General features: G+C 49.6%; 1 protein-coding gene across 1 annotated transcript in view; it reads left to right on the forward strand.

Annotated features, from left to right (window-relative positions):
- LOC139381221 (probable JmjC domain-containing histone demethylation protein 2C) overlaps positions 1–25,671 on the forward strand; it is a 235,668-nt gene that overhangs the window by 208,552 nt on the left and 1,445 nt on the right. The window contains exon 27 of the mRNA XM_071124680.1: positions 12,274–12,405. Within this exon, the coding sequence (XP_070980781.1) occupies positions 12,274–12,405 (132 nt within the window). The remainder of the gene's footprint in view (positions 1–12,273; positions 12,406–25,671) is intronic.

The raw sequence follows: 25,671 nt of genomic DNA on the forward strand, positions 1-25,671 counted from the left end.
GGACTGACAACCACTGATACAGTAGACATGACTCTGCTGTCTCTGTCCCCTTGGGTTCCCCAGGACTGACAACCACTGATACAGTAGACATGACTCTGCTGTCTCTGTCCCCTTGGGTTCCCCAGGACTGACAACCACTGATACAGTAGACATGACGCTGCTGTCTCTGTCCCCTTGGGTTCCCCAGGACTGACAACCACTGATACAGTAGACATGACTCTGCTGTCTCTGTCCCTTTGGGTTCCACAGGACCAGGACTGACAACCACTGATACAGTAGACATGACTCTGCTGTCTCTGTCCCCTTGGGTTCCCCAGGACTGACAACCACTGATACAGTAGACATGACTCTGCTGTCTCTGTCCCCTTGGGTTCCCCAGGACCAGGACTGACAACCACTGATACAGTAGACATGACTCTGCTGTCTCTGTCCCTTTGGGTTCCCCAGGACTGACAACCACTGATACAGTAGACATGACTCTGATGTCTCTGTCCCCTTGGGTTCACCAGGACTGACAACGACTGATACAGTAGACATGACTCTGCTGTCTCTGTCCCCTTGGGTTCCCCAGGACTGACAACCACTTATACAGTAGACATGACTCTGCTGTCTCTGTCCCCTTGGGTTCCTCAGGACCAGGACTGACAACCACTGATACAGTAGACATGACTCTGCTGTCTCTGTCCCCTTGGGTTCCCCAGGACTGACAACCACTGATACAGTAGACATGGCTCTGCTGTCTCTGTCCCTTTGGGTTCCCCAGGACTGACAACCACTGATACAGTAGACATGACTCTGCTGTCTCTGTCCCTTTGGTTTCCCCAGGACCAGGACTGGCAGCCACTGATACAGTAGACATGACTCTGCTGTCTCTGTCCCCTTGGGTTCCCCAGGACTGACAACCACTGATACACTAGACATGACTCTACTGTCTCTGTCCCCTTGGGTTCCCCAGGACCAGGACTGACAACCACTGATACACTAGACATGACTCTGCTGTCTCTGTCCCCTTGGATTCCCCAGGACTGAAAACCACTGATACAGTAGACAGGACTCTGCTGTCTCTGTCCCCTTGGGTTCCCCAGGACTGACAACCACTGATACAGTAGACATGACTCTGCTGTCTCTGTCCCCTTGGGTTCCCCAGGACCAGGACTGAGAACCACTGATACAGTAGACATGATTCTGCTGTCTCTGTCCCCTTGGGTTCCCCAGGACTGACAACCACTGATACAGTAGACATGACTCTGCTGTCTCTGTCCCCTTGGGTTCCCCAGGACTGACAACCACTGATTCAGTAGACATGACTCTGCTGTCTCTGTCCCCTTGGGTTCCCCAGGACTGAAAACCACTGATACAGTAGACAGGACTCTGCTGTCTCTGTCCCCTTGGTTTCCCCATGACCAGGACTGAGAACCACTGATACAGTAGAAATGATTCTGCTGTCTCTGTCCCCTTGGGTTCCCCAAGACTGACAACCACTGATACAGTAGACATGACTCTGCTGTCTCTGTCCCCTTGGGTTCCCCAGGACCAGGACTGACAACCACTGATACAGTAGACATGACTCTGCTGTCTCTGTCCCCTTGGGTTCCCCAGGACCAGGACTGACAACCACTGATACAGTAGACATGACTCTGCTGTCTCTGTCCCTTTGGGTTCCCCAGGACTGACAACCACTGATACAGTAGACATGACTCTGCTGTCTCTGTCCCCTTGGGTTCCCCAGGACTGACAACGACTGATACAGTAGACATGACTCTGCTGTCTCTGTCCCCTTGGGTTCCCCAGGACTGACAACGACTGATACAGTAGACATGACTCTGCTGTCTCTGTCCCCTTGGGTTCCCCAGGACTGACAACCACTTATACAGTAGACATGACTGCTGTCTCTGTCCCCTTGGGTTCCCCAGGACCAGGACTGACAACCACTGATACAGTAGACATGACTCTGCTGTCTCTGTCCCCTTGGGTTCCCCAGGACTGACAACCACTGATACAGTAGACATGGCTCTGCTGTATCTGTCCCTTTGGGTTCCCCAGGACTGACAACCACTGATACAGTAGACATGACTCTGCTGTCTCTGTCCCTTTGGGTTCCCCAGGACCAGGACTGACAGCCACTTATACAGTAGACATGACTCTGCTGTCTCTGTCCCCTTGGGTTCCCCAGGACTGACAACCACTGCTACAGTAGACATGACTCTGCTGTCTCTGTCCCCTTGGGTTCCCCAGGACTGACAACCACTGATACAGTAGACATGACTCTGTTGTCTCTGTCCCCTTGGGTTCCCCAGGACTGACAACCACTGATACAGTAGACATGACTCTGCTGTCTCTGTCCCCTTGGGTTCCCCAGGACTGACAACCACTGATACAGTAGACATGACTCTGCTGTCTCTGTCCCCTTGGGTTCCCCAGGACCAGGACTGACAACCACTGATACACTAGACATGACTCTGCTGTCTCTGTCCCTTTGGGTTCCACAGGACCTGGACTGACAACCACTGATACAGTAGACATGACTCTGCTGTCTCTGTCCCCTTGGGTTCCCCAGGACTGACAACCACTGATACAGTAGACATGACTCTGCTGTCTCTGTCCCCTTGGGTTCCCCAGGACTGACAACCACTGATACAGTAGACATGACGCTGCTGTCTCTGTCCCCTTGGGTTCCCCAGGACTGACAACCACTGATACAGTAGACATGACTCTGCTGTCTCTGTCCCTTTGGGTTCCACAGGACCAGGACTGACAACCACTGATACAGTAGACATGACTCTGCTGTCTCTGTCCCTTTGGTTTCCCCAGGACCAGGACTGGCAGCCACTGATACAGTAGACATGACTCTGCTGTCTCTGTCCCCTTGGGTTCCCCAGGACTGACAACCACTGATACACTAGACATGACTCTACTGTCTCTGTCCCCTTGGGTTCCCCAGGACCAGGACTGACAACCACTGATACACTAGACATGACTCTGCTGTCTCTGTCCCCTTGGATTCCCCAGGACTGAAAACCACTGATACAGTAGACAGGACTCTGCTGTCTCTGTCCCCTTGGGTTCCCCAGGACTGACAACCACTGATACAGTAGACATGACTCTGCTGTCTCTGTCCCCTTGGGTTCCCCAGGACCAGGACTGAGAACCACTGATACAGTAGACATGATTCTGCTGTCGCTGTCCCCTTGGGTTCCCCAGGACTGACAACCACTGATACAGTAGACATGACTCTGCTGTCTCTGTCCCCTTGGGTTCCCCAGGACTGACAACCACTGATTCAGTAGACATGACTCTGCTGTCTCTGTCCCCTTGGGTTCCCCAGGACTGAAAACCACTGATACAGTAGACAGGACTCTGCTGTCTCTGTCCCCTTGGTTTCCCCATGACCAGGACTGAGAACCACTGATACAGTAGAAATGATTCTGCTGTCTCTGTCCCCTTGGGTTCCCCAAGACTGACAACCACTGATACAGTAGACATGACTCTGCTGTCTCTGTCCCCTTGGGTTCCCCGGGACCAGGACTGACAACCACTGATACAGTAGACATGACTCTGCTGTCTCTGTCCCCTTGGGTTCCCCAGGACCAGGACTGACAACCACTGATACAGTAGACATGACTCTGCTGTCTCTGTCCCTTTGGGTTCCCCAGGACTGACAACCACTGATACAGTAGACATGACTCTGCTGTCTCTGTCCCCTTGGGTTCCCCAGGACTGACAACGACTGATACAGTAGACATGACTCTGCTGTCTCTGTCCCCTTGGGTTCCCCAGGACTGACAACGACTGATACAGTAGACATGACTCTGCTGTCTCTGTCCCCTTGGGTTCCCCAGGACTGACAACCACTTATACAGTAGACATGACTCTGCTGTCTCTGTCCCCTTGGGTTCCCCAGGACCAGGACTGACAACCACTGATACAGTAGACATGACTCTGCTGTCTCTGTCCCCTTGGGTTCCCCAGGACTGACAACCACTGATACAGTAGACATGGCTCTGCTGTATCTGTCCCTTTGGGTTCCCCAGGACTGACAACCACTGATACAGTAGACATGACTCTGCTGTCTCTGTTCCTTTGGGTTCCCCAGGACCAGGACTGACAGCCACTTATACAGTAGACATGACTCTGCTGTCTCTGTCCCCTTGGGTTCCCCAGGACTGACAACCACTGCTACAGTAGACATGACTCTGCTGTCTCTGTCCCCTTGGGTTCCCCAGGACTGACAACCACTGATACAGTAGACATGACTCTGTTGTCTCTGTCCCCTTGGGTTCCCCAGGACTGACAACCACTGATACAGTAGACATGACTCTGCTGTCTCTGTCCCCTTGGGTTCCCCAGGACTGACAACCACTGATACAGTAGACATGACTCTGCTGTCTCTGTCCCCTTGGGTTCCCCAGGACCAGGACTGACAACCACTGATACACTAGACATGACTCTGCTGTCTCTGTCCCTTTGGGTTCCACAGGACCTGGACTGACAACCACTGATACAGTAGACATGACTCTGCTGTCTCTGTCCCCTTGGGTTCCCCAGGACTGACAACCACTGATACAGTAGACATGACTCTGCTGTCTCTGTCCCCTTGGGTTCCCCAGGACTGACAACCACTGATACAGTAGACATGACGCTGCTGTCTCTGTCCCCTTGGGTTCCCCAGGACTGACAACCACTGATACAGTAGACATGACTCTGCTGTCTCTGTCCCTTTGGGTTCCACAGGACCAGGACTGACAACCACTGATACAGTAGACATGACTCTGCTGTCTCTGTCCCCTTGGGTTCCCCAGGACTGACAACCACTGATACAGTAGACATGACTCTGCTGTCTCTGTCCCCTTGGGTTCCCCAGGACCAGGACTGACAACCACTGATACAGTAGACATGACTCTGCTGTCTCTGTCCCTTTGGGTTCCCCAGGACTGACAACCACTGATACAGTAGACATGACTCTGCTGTCTCTGTCCCCTTGGGTTCCCCAGGACTGACAACAACTGATACAGTAGACATGACTCTGCTGTCTCTGTCCCCTTGGGTTCCCCAGGACTGACAACGACTGATACAGTAGACATGACTCTGCTGTCTCTGTCCCCTTGGGTTCCCCAGGACTGACAACCACTTATACAGTAGACATGACTCTGCTGTCTCTGTCCCCTTGGGTTCCCTAGGACCAGGACTGACAACCACTGATACAGTAGACATGACTCTGCTGTCTCTGTCCCCTTGGGTTCCCCAGGACTGACAACCACTGATACAGTAGACATGGCTCTGCTGTATCTGTCCCTTTGGGTTCCCCAGGACTGACAACCACTGATACAGTAGACATGACTCTGCTGTCTCTGTCCCTTTGGGTTCCCCAGGACCAGGACTGACAGCCACTTATACAGTAGACATGACTCTGCTGTCTCTGTCCCCTTGGGTTCCCCAGGACTGACAACCACTGATACACTAGACATGACTCTACTGTCTCTGTCCCCTTGGGTTCCCCAGGACCAGGACTGACAACCACTGATACACTAGACATGACTCTGCTGTCTCTGTCCCCTTGGATTCCCCAGGACTGAAAACCACTGATACAGTAGACAGGACTCTGCTGTCTCTGTCCCCTTGGGTTCCCCAGGACTGACAACCACTGATACAGTAGACATGACTCTGCTGTCTCTGTCCCCTTGGGTTCCCCAGGACCAGGACTGAGAACCACTGATACAGTAGACATGATTCTGCTGTCTCTGTCCCCTTGGGTTCCCCAGGACTGACAACCACTGATACAGTAGACATGACTCTGCTGTCTCTGTCCCCTTGGGTTCCCCAGGACTGACAACCACTGATTCAGTAGACATGACTCTGCTGTCTCTGTCTCCTTGTGTTCCCCAGGACCAGGACTGAGAACCACTGATACAGTAGACATGACTCTGCTGTCTCTGTCCCCTTGGGTTCCCCAGGACTGACAACCACTGATACAGTAGACATGACTCTGCTGTCTCTGTCTCCTTGGGTTCCCCAGGACCAGGACTGAGAACCACTGATACAGTAGACATGACTCTGCTGTCTCTGTCCCCTTGGGTTCCCCAGGACTGACAACCACTGATACAGTAGACATGACTCTGCTGTCTCTGTCCCCTTGGGTTCCCCAGGACCAGGACTGACAACCACTGATACAGTAGACATGACTCTGCTGTCTCTGTCCCTTTGGGTTCCCCAGGACCAGGACTGACAGCCACTTATACAGTAGACATGACTCTGCTGTCTCTGTCCCCTTGGGTTCCCCAGGACTGACAACCACTGATACACTAGACATGACTCTACTGTCTCTGTCCCCTTGGGTTCCCCAGGACCAGGACTGACAACCACTGATACACTAGACATGACTCTGCTGTCTCTGTCCCCTTGGATTCCCCAGGACTGAAAACCACTGATACAGTAGACAGGACTCTGCTGTCTCTGTCCCCTTGGGTTCCCCAGGACTGACAACCACTGATACAGTAGACATGACTCTGCTGTCTCTGTCCCCTTGGGTTCCCCAGGACCAGGACTGAGAACCACTGATACAGTAGACATGATTCTGCTTTCTCTGTCCCCTTGGGTTCCCCAGGACTGACAACCACTGATACAGTAGACATGACTCTGCTGTCTCTGTCCCCTTGGGTTCCCCAGGACTGACAACCACTGATTCAGTAGACATGACTCTGCTGTCTCTGTCTCCTTGTGTTCCCCAGGACCAGGACTGAGAACCACTGATACAGTAGACATGACTCTGCTGTCTCTGTCCCCTTGGGTTCCCCAGGACTGACAACCACTGATACAGTAGACATGACTCTGCTGTCTCTGTCCCCTTGGGTTCCCCAGGACTGACAACCACTGATACAGTAGACATGACTCTGCTGTCTCTGTCCCCTTGGGTTCCCCAGGACCAGGACTGACAACCACTGATACAGTAGACATGACTCTGCTGTCTCTGTCTCCTTGGGTTCCCCAGGACCAGGACTGAGAACCACTGATACAGTAGACATGACTCTGCTGTCTCTGTCCCCTTGGGTTCCCCAGGACTGACAACCACTGATACAGTAGACATGACTCTGCTGTCTCTGTCCCCTTGGGTTCCCCAGTACTGACAACGACTGATACAGTAGACATGACTCTGCTGTCTCTGTCCCCTTGGGTTCCCCAGGAATGACAACCACTTATACAGTAGACATGACTCTGCTGTCTCTGTCCCCTTGGGTTCCCCAGGACCAGGACTGACAACCACTGATACAGTAGACATGACTCTGCTGTCTCTGTCCCCTTGGGTTCCCCAGGACTGACAACCACTGATACAGTAGACATGGCTCTGCTGTATCTGTCCCTTTGGGTTCCCCAGGACTGACAACCACTGATACAGTAGACATGACTCTGCTGTCTCTGTCCCTTTGGGTTCCCCAGGACCAGGACTGACAGCCACTTATACAGTAGACATGACTCTGCTGTCTCTGTCCCCTTGGGTTCCCCAGGACTGACAACCACTGATACACTAGACATGACTCTACTGTCTCTGTCCCCTTGGGTTCCCCAGGACCAGGACTGACAACCACTGATACAGTAGACATGACTCTGCTGTCTCTGTCTCCTTGGGTTCCCCAGGACCAGGACTGAGAACCACTGATACAGTAGACATGACTCTGCTGTCTCTGTCCCCTTGGGTTCCCCAGGACTGACAACCACTGATACAGTAGACATGACTCTGCTGTCTCTGTCCCCTTGGGTTCCCCAGTACTGACAACGACTGATACAGTAGACATGACTCTGCTGTCTCTGTCCCCTTGGGTTCCCCAGGACTGACAACCACTTATACAGTAGACATGACTCTGCTGTCTCTGTCCCCTTGGGTTCCCCAGGACCAGGACTGACAACCACTGATACAGTAGACATGACTCTGCTGTCTCTGTCCCCTTGGGTTCCCCAGGACTGACAACCACTGATACAGTAGACATGGCTCTGCTGTATCTGTCCCTTTGGGTTCCCCAGGACTGACAACCACTGATACAGTAGACATGACTCTGCTGTCTCTGTCCCTTTGGGTTCCCCAGGACCAGGACTGACAGCCACTTATACAGTAGACATGACTCTGCTGTCTCTGTCCCCTTGGGTTCCCCAGGACTGACAACCACTGATACACTAGACATGACTCTACTGTCTCTGTCCCCTTGGGTTCCCCAGGACCAGGACTGACAACCACTGATACACTAGACATGACTCTGCTGTCTCTGTCCCCTTGGATTCCCCAGGACTGAAAACCACTGATACAGTAGACAGGACTCTGCTGTCTCTGTCCCCTTGGGTTCCCCAGGACTGACAACCACTGATACAGTAGACATGACTCTGCTGTCTCTGTCCCCTTGGGTTCCCCAGGACCAGGACTGAGAACCACTGATACAGTAGACATGATTCTGCTGTCTCTGTCCCCTTGGGTTCCACAGGACTGACAACCACTGATACAGTAGACATGACTCTGCTGTCTCTGTCCCCTTGGGTTCCCCAGGACTGACAACCACTGATTCAGTAGACATGACTCTGCTGTCTCTGTCTCCTTGTGTTCCCCAGGACCAGGACTGAGAACCACTGATACAGTAGACATGACTCTGCTGTCTCTGTCCCCTTGGGTTCCCCAGGACTGACAACCACTGATACAGTAGACATGACTCTGCTGTCTCTGTCCCCTTGGGTTCCCCAGGACTGACAACCACTGATACACTAGACATGACTCTACTGTCTCTGTCCCCTTGGGTTCCCCAGGACCAGGACTGACAACCACTGATACAGTAGACATGACTCTGCTGTCTCTGTCCCCTTGGGTTCCCCAGGACTGACAACCACTGATACACTAGACATGACTCTACTGTCTCTGTCCCCTTGGGTTCCCCAGGACCAGGACTGACAACCACTGATACACTAGACATGACTCTGCTGTCTCTGTCCCCTTGGATTCCCCAGGACTGAAAACCACTGATACAGTAGACAGGACTCTGCTGTCTCTGTCCCCTTGGCTTCCCCAGGACTGACAACCACTGATACAGTAGACATGACTCTGCTGTCTCTGTCCCCTTGGGTTCCCCAGGACCAGGACTGAGAACCACTGATACAGTAGACATGATTCTGCTGTCTCTGTCCCCTTGGGTTCCCCAGGACTGACAACCACTGATACAGTAGACATGACTCTGCTGTCTCTGTCCCCTTGGGTTCCCCAGGACTGACAACCACTGATTCAGTAGACATGACTCTGCTGTCTCTGTCTCCTTGTGTTCCCCAGGACCAGGACTGAGAACCACTGATACAGTAGACATGACTCTGCTGTCTCTGTCCCCTTGGGTTCCCCAGGACTGACAACCACTGATACAGTAGACATGACTCTGCTGTCTCTGTCCCCTTGGGTTCCCCAAGGCTGACAACCACTGATACAGTAGACATGACTCTGCTGTCTCTGTCTCCTTGGGTTCCCCAGGACCAGGACTGAGAACCACTGATACAGTAGACATGACTCTGCTGTCTCTGTCCCCTTGGGTTCCCCAGGACTGACAACCACTGATACAGTAGACATGACTCTGCTGTCTCTGTCCCCTTGGGTTCCCCAGGACCAGGACTGACAACCACTGATACAGTAGACATGACTCAGCTGTCTCTGTCTCCTTGGGTTCCCCAGGACCAGGACTGAGAACCACTGATACAGTAGACATGACTCTGCTGTCTCTGTCCCCTTGGGTCCCCCAGGACTGACAACCACTGATACAGTAGACATGACTCTGCTGTCTCTGTCCCCTTGGGTTCCCCAAGGCTGACAACCACTGATACAGTAGACATGACTCTGCTGTCTCTGGCTCCTTGGGTTCCCCAGGACCAGAACTGAGAACCACTGATACAGTAGACATGACTCTGCTGTCTCTGTCCCCTTGGGTTCCCCAGGACTGACAACCACTGATACAGTAGACATGACTCTGCTGTCTCTGTCCCCTTGGGTTCCCCAAGGCTGACAACCACTGATACAGTAGACATGACTCTGCTGTCTCTGTCTCCTTGGGTTCCCCAGGACCAGGACTGAGAACCACTGATACAGTAGACATGACTCTGCTGTCTCTGTCCCCTTGGGTTCCCCAGGACTGACAACCACTGATACAGTAGACATGACTCTGCTGTCTCTGTCCCCTTGGGTTCCCCAGGACCAGGACTGACAACCACTGATACAGTAGACATGACTCAGCTGTCTCTGTCTCCTTGGGTTCCCCAGGACCAGGACTGAGAACCACTGATACAGTAGACATGACTCTGCTGTCTCTGTCCCCTTGGGTTCCCCAGGACTGACAACCACTGATACAGTAGACATGACTCTGCTGTCTCTGTCCCCTTGGGTTCCCCAAGGCTGACAACCACTGATACAGTAGACATGACTCTGCTGTCTCTGTCTCCTTGGGTTCCCCAGGACCAGAACTGAGAACCACTGATACAGTAGACATGACTCTGCTGTCTCTGTCCCCTTGGGTTCCCCAGGACTGACAACCACTGATACAGTAGACATGACTCTGCTGTCTCTGTCCCCTTGGGTTCCCCAGGACCAGGACTGACAACCACTGATACAGTAGACATGACTCAGCTGTCTCTGTCTCCTTGGGTTCCCCAGGACCAGGACTGAGAACCACTGATACAGTAGACATGACTCTGCTGTCTCTGTCCCCTTGGGTTCCCCAGGACTGACAACCACTGATACAGTAGACATGACTCTGCTGTCTCTGTCCCCTTGGGTTCCCCAAGGCTGACAACCACTGATACAGTAGACATGACTCTGCTGTCTCTGGCTCCTTGGGTTCCCCAGGACCAGAACTGAGAACCACTGATACAGTAGACATGACTCTGCTGTCTCTGTCCCCTTGGGTTCCCCAGGACTGACAACCACTGATACAGTAGACATGACTCTGCTGTCTCTGTCCCCTTGGGTTCCCCAAGGCTGACAACCACTGATACAGTAGACATGACTCTGCTGTCTCTGTCTCCTTGGGTTCCCCAGGACCAGGACTGAGAACCACTGATACAGTAGACATGACTCTGCTGTCTCTGTCCCCTTGGGTTCCCCAGGACTGACAACCACTGATACAGTAGACATGACTCTGCTGTCTCTGTCCCCTTGGGTTCCCCAGGACCAGGACTGACAACCACTGATACAGTAGACATGACTCAGCTGTCTCTGTCTCCTTGGGTTCCCCAGGACCAGGACTGAGAACCACTGATACAGTAGACATGACTCTGCTGTCTCTGTCCCCTTGGGTTCCCCAGGACTGACAACCACTGATACAGTAGACATGACTCTGCTGTCTCTGTCCCCTTGGGTTCCCCAAGGCTGACAACCACTGATACAGTAGACATGACTCTGCTGTCTCTGTCTCCTTGGGTTCCCCAGGACCAGAACTGAGAACCACTGATACAGTAGACATGACTCTGCTGTCTCTGTCCCCTTGGGTTCCCCAGGACTGACAACCACTGATACAGTAGACATGACTCTGCTGTCTCTGTCCCCTTGGGTTCCCCAGGACCAGGACTGACAACCACTGAAATCTGATCACATATCCCCTTAGTACCTGTCCCACCTTGTTGGCCTCATGTTATACTTCTCCCTCTGTCTCTTTACGTCTCTCTCTCTCTGACCCAATTTCCCTCTCTTTCGGTGTCTCTCTCCCTCTTCTTATCTTGTTTCTGTAGTCTGCTGTACCAGTGTAGTAGATGTCCAGATTGCCTTGTAGGTGTTATATTGAACTAGTCAGATAAGAGGAGAGCCTACTGCCACTCTGCTCTGTTCTGTTGGAACTCACTGCCTTCTAGTGATACATGTTCTCAATCCTCTCTCCCCCTCTCTCTCTCTCCCCTTCTCTCTCCCCCTCCCTCTCTCCCCTTCTCTCTCCCCCTCCCTCTCTCCCCTTCTCTCTCCCCCTCCCTCTCTCCACTTCTCTCCCCCTCCCTCTCTCCCCCCCTTTCTCTCTCCCTCTCCCCCTTTCTCTCTCCCTCTCTCCCCCTTTCTCTCTCCCTCTCCCCCCCTTTCTCTCTCCCTCTCCCCCCCTTTCTCTCTCCCTCTCCCCCCTTTCTCTCTCCCTCTCCCCTCCCTTTCTCTCTCCCCCTTTTCTCTCCCCTACCCTTCTCTCTCTCCCTCTCCCCTCCCCTTCTCTCTCTTCTCTCTCCCCCTCTCCCCTTCTCTCTCCTCTCCCCCCCTCTCCCCTTCTCTCTCCTCTCCCCCTCCCCCTCTGACAGGTGCAGAACCTTCACAGTTGTGTCCAGGTGATAAATGACTTTGTGTCTCCAGAGCATGTATTCCACTCCTTCCACCTGACACAGGAACTGAGATCCTCCAGAGAAGAGCCCAACTACGAAGATAAACTACAGGTGGGTTGGCTGTGACCCTGTCCTCTCCTGTTCTCATCTCAATGGGTTTCCCTTTAAAGTGACAATCTGACATTGGTACATCCATATTAGGACTTAAAATGAACTACTTTTTTGTTTGAATCACAGAATGCCCTTTTAATGTCCTCTACATACAGGGGCTTCAGAAATGATTCACACCCCTTGACTTTTCCACATTTTGTTGTGTTACAGCCTGAATTTAAAATTGATTCAATTGAGATTTTGTGTCAAAATACTCCATAATACTTCATCATTTTAAACACAGATTCAACCACAAAGACCATGGAGGTTTTCCATTGCCTCAGGAAGAAGGGCACCTATTGGTAGATGGGAAAAGGCATTGTATATCATGGAGCATGGTGAAATGATTTGGGTGGTGTATCAATATACCCAGTCACTACCAAGATACAGGCGTCCTTACTAACTCAGTTGCTGGAGAAGAAGGAAACCGCTCAGGGATTTTACCATGAGGCTAATGGTGACTTTAAAATAGTTACAGAGTTTAATGGCTGTGACAGGAGAAAACTGAGGATGGATCTACAACATTGTAGTTACTCCACAATACTAACCTAAATGACAGAGGGAAAAGAAGGAAACCTGTACAGAATACAAATATTCCAAAACATGCGTCCTGTTTGCAACAAGGCAGTAAAGAAATACTGCAAAGAAATTAACTTTATGCCCTGAATACAAAGTGTTACGGTTGGTGCAAATCCAACACATCACTGCGTAACACTCTTCATATTTTCATGCATTGTGGTGGCTGCGTCATGTTAGGGGTATGCTTGTCATCGGGAAGGACTAGGGAGTTTTTCAGGATAAAAAAAATAAATGAAATTGAGCTAAGCACAGGCGAAAACCTGGCTGTCTGCTTTCCACCAGACAGTGGGAGATGAATTCGCCTTTCAGCAGGACAATAATCTAAAACACAAGGCCAAATCTACACTGGAGTTTCTTACCAAGACAACGTTGAATATTCCTGACTTGCCTACTTAGAGTTTTGACTTAAATCTACGGCAAGACCTGAAAATGGATGTCTGACAATGATCAACAACTCATTTGACAGAGCTTGAAGAATTTTGAAAAGAATAATGGGCAAATGTTACATAAATCAGGTTTGGAAAGCTCTCCGAGAATTACCCAGAAAGACTCTCTGCTCTAATCGCTGCCAAAGGGGATTCTACCGAGTATTGACTCAGGGGGTGTGGATACTTATGTAAATGAGATTTCTGTATTTCATTTTTAATACATTTGCAGAAATTCCTAAAAACATATTTTCACTTTAACATGATGGGGTATTGTGTGTAGATGGGTGAGAATCCATTTTGAATTCAGGCCTGTAACACAACAAAATGTGGATAAGTCGAGGGGTTTGAATATTTTCTGAAGGCGGTGGACATAGTATCACCACGGTACAAAACAGAGAAAAGTACAACGAAGGAGCTCTCTTCTGGGAGCGAAGGAGAAACGGGCTTTGTGTCGGTAATAAAACTCAATACAGAGACAAGGTTCTCTCTGGTGAAGCTCAACTTCTCATCCACCCAAACTTACAGACATCTGTACGTTTTGCCCTGCTCTCAGTCCTTCCACGGTACTAATGACATGGTTTTCAGAGGGTTTAGTATTGGTAAATACCATGCATTTAGTACTAATGACATGGTTTTCAGAGGGTTTAGTATTGTAAATACCATGCATTTAGTACTAATGACATGGTTTTCAGAGGGTTTAGTATTGGTAAATACCATGCATTTAGTACTAATGACATGGTTTTCAGAGGGTTTAGTATTGGTAAATACCATGCATTTAGTACTAATGACATGGTTTTCAGAGGGTTTAGTATTGGTAAATACCATGCATTTAGCCACGGTACTAATGACATGGTTATCAGAGTGTTTAGTATTGGTAAATACCATGCATTTAGCCACGGTACTAATGACATGGTTATCAGAGGGTTTAGTATTGGTAAATACCATGCATTTAGCCACGGTACTAATGACATGGTTATCAGAGGGTTTAGTATTGGTAAATACCAGGCATTCAGAACGAGCTTCAGATTCTGTTGATGGATGGTAAAAGCTGTTTGAGCTTTTTCAAAAGCCAAAGTCAAACTGCTGTCACCTGACTAGAGAACAGTGTTAAACTGCTGTCACCTGACTGGAGAACAGTGTTAAACTGCTGTCACCTGACTAGAGAACAGTGTTAAACTGCTGTCACCTGACTAGAGAACAGTGTTAAACTGCTGTCACCTGACTAGAGAACAGTGTTAAACTGCTGTCACCTGACTGGAGAACAGTGTTAAACTGCTGTCACCTGACTGGAGAACAGTGTTAAACTGCTGTCACCTGACTAGAGAACAGTGTTAAACTGCTGTCACCTGACTAGAGAACAGTGTTAAACTGCTGTCACCTGACTAGAGAACAGTGTTAAACTGCTGTCACCTGACTGGAGAACAGTGTTAAACTGCTGTCACCTGACTAGAGAACAGTGTTAAACTGCTGTCACCTGACTAGAGAACAGTGAACAGTGTTAAACTGCTGTCACCTGACTTAAACTGCTGTCACCTGACTAGAGAACAGTGTTAAACTGCTGTCACCTGACTAGAGAACAGTGTTAAACTGCTGTCACCTGACTGGAGAACAGTGTTAAACTGCTGTCACCTGACTGGAGAACAGTGTTAAACTGCTGTCACCTGACTAGAGAACAGTGTTAAACTGCTGTCACCTGACTAGAGAACAGAGTTAAACTGCTGTCACCTGACTGGAGAACAGTGTTAAACTGCTGTCACCTGACTGGAGAACAGTGTTAAACTGCTGTCACCTGACTGGAGAACAGTGTTAAACTGCTGTCACCTGACTGGAGAACAGTGTTAAACTGCTGTCACCTGACTGTGTTAAACTGCTGTCACCTGACTGGAGAACAGTGTTAAACTGCTGTCACCTGACTGGAGAACAGAGTTAAACTGCTGTCACCTGACTAGAGAACAGTGTTAAACTGCTGTCACCTGACTGGAGAGCAGTGTTAAACTGCTGTCACCTGACTGGAGAACAGTGTTAAACTGCTGTCACCTGACTGGAGAACAGTGTTAAACTGCTGTCACCTGACTGGAGAACAGTGTTAAACTGCTGCCACCTGACTGGAGAACAGTGTTAAACTGTTGTCACCTGACTAGAGAACAGTGTTAAACTGCTGTCACCTGACTAGAGAACAGTGTTAAACTGCTGTCACCTGACTGGAGAACAGTGTTAAACTGCTGCCACCTGACTGGAGAACAGAGTTAAACTGCTGTCACCTGACTGGAGAACAGTGTTAAACTGCTGTCACCTGACTGGAGAACAGTGTTAAACTGCTGTCACCTGACTGGAGAACAGAGTTAAACTGCTGTCACCTGACTGGAGAACAGTGTTAAACTGCTGTCACCTGACTGGAGAACAGTGTTAAACTGCACCTGACTAGAGAACAGTGTTAAACTGCACCTGACTAGAGAACAGTGTTAAACTGCACCTGACTAGAGAACAGTGTTAAACTGCACCTGACTGGAGAACAATGTTAAACTGCTGTCACCTGACTGGAGAACAGTGTTAAACTGCTGTCACCTGACTGGAGAACAGTGTTAAACTGCTGTCACCTGACTGGAGAACAGTGTTTAACTGCTGTCACCTGACTGGAGAACAGTGTTAAACTGCTGTCACCTGACTGGAGAACAGCGTTAAACTGCTGTCACCCGACTGGAGAACAGCGTTAAACTGCTGTCACCTGACTGGAGAACAGTGTTAAACTGCTGTCACCTGACTGGAGAACAGTGTTAAACTGCACCTGACTGGAGAACAGTGTTAAACTGCTGTCACCTGACTAGAGAACAGTGTTAAACTGCACCTGACTGGAGAACAGTGTTAAACTGCTGTCACCTGACTGGAGAACAGTGTTAAACTGCTGTCACCTGACTGGAGAACAGTGTTAAACTGCTGTCACCTGACTGGAGAACAGCGTTAAACTGCTGTCACCCGACTGGAGAACAGCGTTAAACTGCTGTCACCCGACTAAAGAACAGTGTTAAACTGCTGTCACCTGACTAGAGAACAGTGTTAAACTGCTGTCACCTGACTGGAGAACAGTGTTAAACTGCACCTGACTGGAGAACAGTGTTAAACTGCTGTCACCTGACTGGAGAACAGTGTTAAACTGCTGTCACCTGACTGGAGAACAGAGTTAAACTGCTGTCACCTGACTAGAGAACAGTGTTAAACTGCTGTCACCTGACTAGAGAACAGTGTTAAACTGCTGTCACCTGACTGGAGAACAGTGTTAAACTGCTGTCACCTGACTGGAGAACAGTGTTAAACTGCTGTCACCTGACTGGAGAACAGAGTTAAACTGCTGTCACCTGACTAGAGAACAGTGTTAAACTGCTGTCACCTGACTGGAGAACAGTGTTAAACTGCTGTCACCTGACTGGAGAGAACAGTGTTAAACTGCTGTCACCTGACTAGAGAGAACAGTGTTAAACTGCTGTCACCTGACTGGAGAACAGTGTTAAACTGCTGTCACCTGACTAAAACAGTGTTGTCACCTGACTGGAGAACAGTGTTAAACTGCTGTCACCTGACTGGAAAACAGAGTTAAACTGCTGTCACCTGACTAGAGAACAGTGTTAAACTGCTGTCACCTGACTAGAGAACAGTGTTAAACTGCACCTGACTGGAGAACAGTGTTAAACTGCTGTCACCTGACTAGAGAACAGTGTTAAACTGCTGTCACCTGACTGGAGAACAGTGTTAAACTGCTGTCACCTGACTGGAGAACAGTGTTAAATTGCTGTCACCTGACTGACTGGAGAACAGTGTTAAACTGCTGTCACCTGACTAGAGAACAGTGTTAAACTGCTGTCACCTGACTGGAGAACAGTGTTAAACTGCTGTCACCTGACTGGAGAACAGTGTTAAACTGCTGTCACCTGACTAGAGAACAGTGTTAAACTGCCTGTCACCTGACTAGAGAACAGTGTTAAACTGCTGTCACCTGACTGGAGAACAGTGTTAAACTGCTGTCACCTGACTGGAGAACAGTGTTAAACTGCTGTCACCTGACTGGAGAACAGTGTTAAACTGCTGTCACCTGACTGGAGAACAGTGTTAAACTGCTGTCACCTGACTGACTAGAGAACAGTGTTAAACTGCTGTCACCTGACTAGAGAACAGTGTTAAACTGCTGTCACCTGACTAGAGAACAGTGTTAAACTGCTGTCACCTGACTGGAGAACAGTGTTAACTGCTGTCACCTGACTGGAGAACAGTGTTAAACTGCACCTGACTGGAGAACAGTGTTAAACTGCTGTCACCTGACTAGAGAACAGTGTTAAACTGCTGTCACCTGACTGGAGAACAGTGTTAAACTGCTGTCACCTGACTGGAGAACAGTGTTAAACTGCTGTCACCTGACTGGAGAACAGTGTTAAACTGCTGTCACCTGACTGGAGAACAGTGTTAAACTGCTGTCACCTGACTGGAGAACAGTGTTAAACTGCTGTCACCTGACTAGAGAACAGTGTTAAACTGCTGTCACCTGACTGGAGAACAGTGTTAAACTGCTGTCACCTGACTGGAGAACAGTGTTAAACTGCTGTCACCTGACTGGAGAACAGTGTTAAACTGCACCTGACTGGAGAACAGTGTTAAACTGCTGTCACCTGACTAGAGAACAGTGTTAAACTGCTGTCACCTGACTGGAGAACAGTGTTAAACTGCTGTCACCTGACTGGAGAACAGAGTTAAACTGCTGTCACCTGACTGGAGAACAGTGTTAAACTGCTGTCACCTGACTAGAGAACAGTGTTAAACTGCTGTCACCTGACTGGAGAACAGTGTTAAACTGCACCTGACTAGAGAACAGTGTTAAACTGCACCTGACTAGAGAACAGTGTTAAACTGCACCTGACTAGAGAACAGTGTTAAACTGCACCTGACTAGAAAACAGTGTTAAACTGCACCTGACTGGAGAACAGTGTTAAACTGCTGTCACCTGACTGGAGAACAGTGTTAAACTGCTGTCACCTGACTGGAGAACAGTGTTTAACTGCTGTCACCTGACTGGAGAACAGTGTTAAACTGCTGTCACCTGACTGGAGAACAGCGTTAAACTGCTGTCACCCGACTGGAGAACAGTGTTAAACTGCTGTCACCCGACTAGAGAACAGTGTTAAACTGCACCTGACTAGAGAACAGTGTTAAACTGCACCTGACTAGAGAACAGTGTTAAACTGCTGTCACCTGACTGGAGAACAGTGTTAAACTGCTGTCACCTGACTGGAGAACAGTGTTAAACTGCTGTCACCTGACTGGAGAACAGTGTTAAACTGCTGTCACCTGACTGGAGAACAGTGTTAAACTGCTGTCACCTGACTGGAGAACAGAGTTAAACTGCTGTCACCTGACTGGAGAACAGTGTTAAACTGCTGTCACCTGACTGGAGAACAGTGTTAAACTGCTGTCACCTGACTGGAGAACAGTGTTAAACTGCTGCCACCTGACTGGAGAACAGTGTTAAACTGTTGTCACCTGACTAGAGAACAGTGTTAAACTGCTGTCACCTGACTGGAGAACAGTGTTAAACTGCTGCCACCTGACTGGAGAACAGAGTTAAACTGCTGTCACCTGACTGGAGAACAGTGTTAAACTGCTGTCACCTGACTGGAGAACAGTGTTAAACTGCTGTCACCTGACTGGAGAACAGAGTTAAACTGCTGTCACCTGACTGGAGAACAGTGTTAAACTGCTGTCACCTGACTGGAGAACAGTGTTAAACTGCACCTGACTAGAGAACAGTGTTAAACTGCACCTGACTAGAGAACAGTGTTAAACTGCACCTGACTAGAGAACAGTGTTAAACTGCACCTGACTGGAGAACAATGTTAAACTGCTGTCACCTGACTGGAGAACAGTGTTAAACTGCTGTCACCTGACTGGAGAACAGTGTTAAACTGCTGTCACCTGACTGGAGAACAGTGTTAAACTGCTGTCACCTGACTGGAGAACAGTGTTAAACTGCTGTCACCTGACTGGAGAACAGCGTTAAACTGCTGTCACCCGACTGGAGAACAGCGTTAAACTGCTGTCACCTGACTGGAGAACAGTGTTAAACTGCTGTCACCTGACTGGAGAACAGTGTTAAACTGCACCTGACTGGAGAACAGTGTTAAACTGCTGTCACCTGACTAGAGAACAGTGTTAAACTGCTGTCACCTGACTGGAGAACAGTGTTAAACTGCTGTCACCTGACTGGAGAACAGTGTTAAACTGCTGTCACCTGACTGGAGAACAGTGTTAAACTGCTGTCACCCGACTGGAGAACAGCCTGCTGTCACCCGACTAAAGAACAGTGTTAAACTGCTGTCACCTGACTAGAGAACAGTGTTAAACTGCTGTCACCTGACTGGAGAACAGTGTTAAACTGCTGTCACCTGACTGGAGAACAGTGTTAAACTGCTGTCACCTGACTGGAGAACAGTGTTAAACTGCTGTCACCTGACTGGAGAACAGAGTTAAACTGCTGTCACCTGACTAGAGAACAGTGTTAAACTGCTGTCACCTGACTAGAGAACAGTGTTAAACTGCTGTCACCTGACTGGAGAACAGTGTTAAACTGCTGTCACCTGACTGGAGAACAGTGTTAAACTGCTGTCACCTGACTGGAGAACAGTGTTAAACTGCTGTCACCTGACTGGAGAACAGTGTTAAACTGCTGTCACCTGACTAGAGAACAGTGTTAAACTGCTGTCACCTGACTAGAGAACAGTGTTAAACTGCACCTGACTGGAGAACAGTGTTAAACTGCTGTCACCTGACTAGAGAACAGTGTTAAACTGCTGTCACCTGACTAGAGAACAGTGTTAAACTGCTGTCACCTGACTGGAGAACAGTGTTAAACTGCTGTCACCTGACTGGAGAACAGTGTTAAACTGCTGTCACCTGACTGGAGAACAGAGTTAAACTGCTGTCACCTGACTAGAGAACAGTGTTAAACTGCTGTCACCTGACTAGAGAACAGTGTTAAACTGCACCTGACTGGAGAACAGTGTTAAACTGCTGTCACCTGACTAGAGAACAGTGTTAAACTGCTGTCACCTGACTGGAGAACAGTGTTAAACTGCTGTCACCTGACTGGAGAACAGTGTTAAATTGCTGTCACCTGACTGACTGGAGAACAGTGTTAAACTGCTGTCACCTGACTAGAGAACAGTGTTAAACTGCTGTCACCTGACTGGAGAACAGTGTTAAACTGCTGTCACCTGACTGGAGAACAGTGTTAAACTGCTGTCACCTGACTAGAGAACAGTGTTAAACTCCTGTCACCTGACTAGAGAACAGTGTTAAACTGCTGTCACCTGACTGGAGAACAGTGTTAAACTGCTGTCACCTGACTGGAGAACAGTGTTAAACTGCTGTCACCTGACTGGAGAACAGTGTTAAACTGCTGTCACCTGACTGGAGAACAGTGTTAAACTGCACCTGACTGGAGAACAGTGTTAAACTGCTGTCACCTGACTAGAGAAGTGTTAAACTGCTGTCACCTGACTAGAGAACAGTGTTAAACTGCTGTCACCTGACTAGAGAACAGTGTTAAACTGCTGTCACCTGACTAGAGAACAGTGTTAAACTGCTGTCACCTGACTGGAGAACAGTGTTAAACTGCACCTGACTGGAGAACAGTGTTAAACTGCTGTCACCTGACTAGAGAACAGTGTTAAACTGCTGTCACCTGACTGGAGAACAGTGTTAAACTGCTGTCACCTGACTGGAGAACAGTGTTAAACTGCACCTGACTGGAGAACAGTGTTAAACTGCTGTCACCTGACTGGAGAACAGTGTTAAACTGCACCTGACTGGAGAACAGTGTTAAACTGCTGTCACCTGACTAGAGAACAGTGTTAAACTGCTGTCACCTGACTGGAGAACAGTGTTAAACTGCTGTCACCTGACTGGAGAACAGAGTTAAACTGCTGTCACCTGACTGGAGAACAGTGTTAAACTGCACCTGACTGGAGAACAGTGTTAAACTGCTGTCACCTGACTAGAGAACAGTGTTAAACTGCTGTCACCTGACTGGAGAACAGTGTTAAACTGCTGTCACCTGACTGGAGAACAGAGTTAAACTGCTGTCACCTGACTGGAGAACAGTGTTAAATTGCTGTCACCTGACTAGAGAACAGTGTTAAACTGCACCTGACTAGAGAACAGTGTTAAACTGCACCTGACTAGAGAACAGTGTTAAACTGCACCTGACTAGAGAACAGTGTTAAACTGCACCTGACTAGAGAACAGTGTTAAACTGCACCTGACTAGAAAACAGTGTTAAACTGCACCTGACTGGAGAACAGTGTTAAACTGCTGTCACCTGACTGGAGAACAGTGTTAAACTGCTGTCACCTGACTGGAGAACAGTGTTTAACTGCTGTCACCTGACTGGAGAACAGTGTTAAACTGCTGTCACCTGACTGGAGAACAGCGTTAAACTGCTGTCACCCGACTGGAGAACAGTGTTAAACTGCTGTCACCCGACTAGAGAACAGTGTTAAACTGCACCTGACTAGAGAACAGTGTTAAACTGCACCTGACTAGAGAACAGTGTTAAACTGCTGTCACCTGACTGGAGAACAGTGTTAAACTGCTGTCACCTGACTGGAGAACAGTGTTAAACTGCTGCCACCTGACTGGAGAACAGTGTTCAACTGCTGTCACCTGACTGGAGAACAGTGTTAAACTGCTGTCACCTGACTGGAGAACAGAGTTAAACTGCTGTCACCTGACTGGAGAACAGTGTTAAACTGCTGTCACCTGACTGGAGAACAGTGTTAAACTGCTGTCACCTGACTGGAGAACAGAGTTAAACTGATGTCACCTGACTGGAGAACAGTGTTAAACTGCTGTCACCTGACTGGAGAACAGTGTCATCCACATGAAAATGAACATCAGCTGTCTCAATATGGCTCACAATGTTGTTGATACAGATAATTAACAGGGGACCTAAAATGGATCCTTGAGGCACACCGAGCACAACTCAACGGTGTCCGAACCATCTGCCTTAACACACTGGGTTCTATTTGACAAGTAGTTCACAAACCACTCCAGAGCATGACCAGTAATCCCAAATACAGTTCAATCTCTACACCAAGATGGTATGGTCCACAGTGTCAAACACCAAGACGGTCTGGTCCACAGTGTCAAACACCAAGACGGTATGGTCCACAGTGTCAAACACCAAGACGGTCTGGTCCCCAGTGTCAAACACCAAGACGGTCTGGTCCACAGTGTCAAACACCAAGACGGTATGGTCCACAGTGTCAAACACCAAGACGGTCTGGTCCCCAGTGTCAAACACCAAGACGGTCTGGTCCACAGTGTCAAACACCAAGACGGTCTGGTCCACAGTGTCAAACACCAAGACGGCCTGGTCCACAGTGTCAAACACCAAGACGGTCTGGTCCCCAGTGTCAAACACCAAGGCAGTATGGTCCACAGTGTCAAACACCAAGACGGTCTGGTCCCCAGTGTCAAACACCAAGACGGTCTGGTCCCCAGTGTCAAACACCAAGACGGTCTGGTCCCCAGTGTCAAACACCAAGACGGTCTGGTCCACAGTGTCAAACACCAAGACGGTCTGGTCCCCAGTGTCAAACACCAAGGCAGTATGGTCCACAGTGTCAAACACCAAGACGGTCTGGTCCCCAGTGTCAAACACCAAGACGGTCTGGTCCACAGTGTCAAACACCAAGACGGTCTGGTCCACAGTGTCAAACACCAAGACGGTATGGTCCCCAGTGTCAAACACCAAGACGGTATGGTCCCCAGTGTCAAACACCAAGACGGTCTGGTCCACAGTGACAAACACCAAGACGGCCTGGTCCACAGTGTCAAACACCAAGACGGTCTGGTCCCCAGTGTCAAACACCAAGGCAGTATGGTCCACAGTGTCAAACACCAAGACGGCCTGGTCCACAGTGTCAAACACCAAGACGGTCTGGTCCCCAGTGTCAAACACCAAGACGGTCTGGTCCACAGTGTCAAACACCAAGACGGTCTGGTCCCCAGTGTCAAACACCAAGGCAGTATGGTCCACAGTGTCAAACACCAAGACGGTCTGGTCCCCAGTGTCAAACACCAAGACGGTCTGGTCCACAGTGTCAAACACCAAGACGGTCTGGTCCACAGTGTCAAACACCAAGACGGTATGGTCCCCAGTGTCAAACACCAAGACGGTATGGTCCCCAGTGTCAAACACCAAGACGGTCTGGTCCACAGTGACAAACACCAAGACGGCCTGGTCCACAGTGTCAAACACCAAGACGGTCTGGTCCCCAGTGTCAAACACCAAGGCAGTATGGTCCACAGTGTCAAACACCAAGACGGCCTGGTCCACAGTGTCAAACACCAAGACGGTCTGGTCCCCAGTGTCAAACACCAAGACGGTCTGGTCCACAGTGTCAAACACCAAGACGGTATTGTCCCCAGTGTCAAACACCAAGGCAGTATGGTTCTGGTCATAGTCACATCCTGATTCAGAAGGCAGTATTCTGATTTCAGGTCATAGTCACATCCTGATTCAGAAGGCAGTATTCTGATTTCAGGTCATAGTCACACCCTGATTCAGAAGGCAGTATTCTGATTTCAGGTCATAGTCACACCCTGATTCAGAAGGCAGTATTCTGATTTCAGGTCATAGTCACACCCTGATTCAGAAGGTAGTATTCTGATTTCAGGTCATAGTCACACCCTGATTCAGAAGACAGTATTCTGATTTCAGGTCATAGTCACACCCTGATTCAGAAGGTAGTATTCTGATTTCAGGTCATAGTCACACCCTGATTCAGAAGGCGGTGTTAAAAGCCATCCGATCATCAGCTGAATTAGACCGTCTTGCTTTAGCCCACACTGCTTTCCGTTTCCTTCTGATTTCAGCCAGTTCATCAGAGACCCATCCCTTCATTCTGTATTGGTGGCTTGTAAATGTGAACTTTGTAGAGGTGTGGGGTGTCAGGGGTTCTATGTACAGTGGACCAGGACAGGGGTACAGGGGACCAGGACAGGGGTACAGGGGACCAGGACAGGGGTACAGGGGACCAGGACAGGGGTACAGGGGACCAGGACAGGGGACCAGGACAGGGGTACAGGGGACCAGGACAGGGGTACAGGGGACTAGGACAGGGGACCAGGACAAGGGACCAGGACAAGGGACCAGGACAGGGGGACAGGGGACCAGGACAAGGGACCAGGACAGGGGTACAGGGGACCAGGACAAGGGACCAGGACAGGGGTACAGGGGACCAGGACAGGGGTACAGGGGACCAGGACAGGGGTACAGGGGACCAGGACAGGGGTACAGGGGACCAGGACAGGGGTACAGGGGACCAGGACAGGGGTACAGGGGACCAGGACAAGGGACCAGGACAGGGGTACAGGGGACCAGGACAGGGGTACAGGGGACCAGGACAAGGGACCAGGACAGGGGTACAGGGGACCAGGACAGGGGTACAGGGCACCAGGACAGGGGTACAGGGGACCAGGACAGGGGACCAGGACAGGGGTACAGGGGACCAGGACAGGGGTACAGGGGACCAGGACAGGGGACCAGGACAGGGGTACAGGGTATATATATATGAGATATATAACAGGTTATGACGCTGGGTGTCCAGTTAACCAATATTCTTGGTTATGGAAAAGATATTTCACAGCGGTGTTGAGAATTGTACCATCTTATTTTGTCTCAAACTGAAATTAGACAAACTTAGTTTTAGCAACCAGGAAATGGAGGAGCAATTTCTGCAAAGTGCAACTTTATTTATTTAACTATTGGGCCAATAAAGGTGTACATATATGTTTTAAAGTATATCTCTCTCCGTCTCCCTCTCTCTCCGTCTCCCTCTCTCTCCGTCTCCGTCTCTCTCCGTCTCCCTCTCTCTCCGTCTCCCTCTCTGTCCCCTCTCTCCTGTTTAACCTCTCCTCTCTCTCTCTCTCCTGTTTAACCTCTCCTCTGTCCTCGCCCTCTCTCCATCTCTCTCTCTCCCTCCTGTTTAACCTCTCCTCTGTCCTCGCCCTCTCTCTCTCTACCTCTCCCTCCTGTTTAACCTCTCCTCTCTGTCTCTCCCTCCTGTTTAACCTCTCCTCTGTCCTCGCCCTCTCTCCATCTCTATCTCTCCCTCCTGTTTAACCTCTCCTCTCTGTCCTCGCCCTCTCTCTCTCTCTATCTCTCCCTCCTGTT

The sequence above is a fragment of the Oncorhynchus clarkii genome, chromosome 23 (assembly GCF_045791955.1).
Source record: "Oncorhynchus clarkii lewisi isolate Uvic-CL-2024 chromosome 23, UVic_Ocla_1.0, whole genome shotgun sequence".
Classification (NCBI taxonomy): domain Eukaryota; kingdom Metazoa; phylum Chordata; class Actinopteri; order Salmoniformes; family Salmonidae; genus Oncorhynchus; species Oncorhynchus clarkii.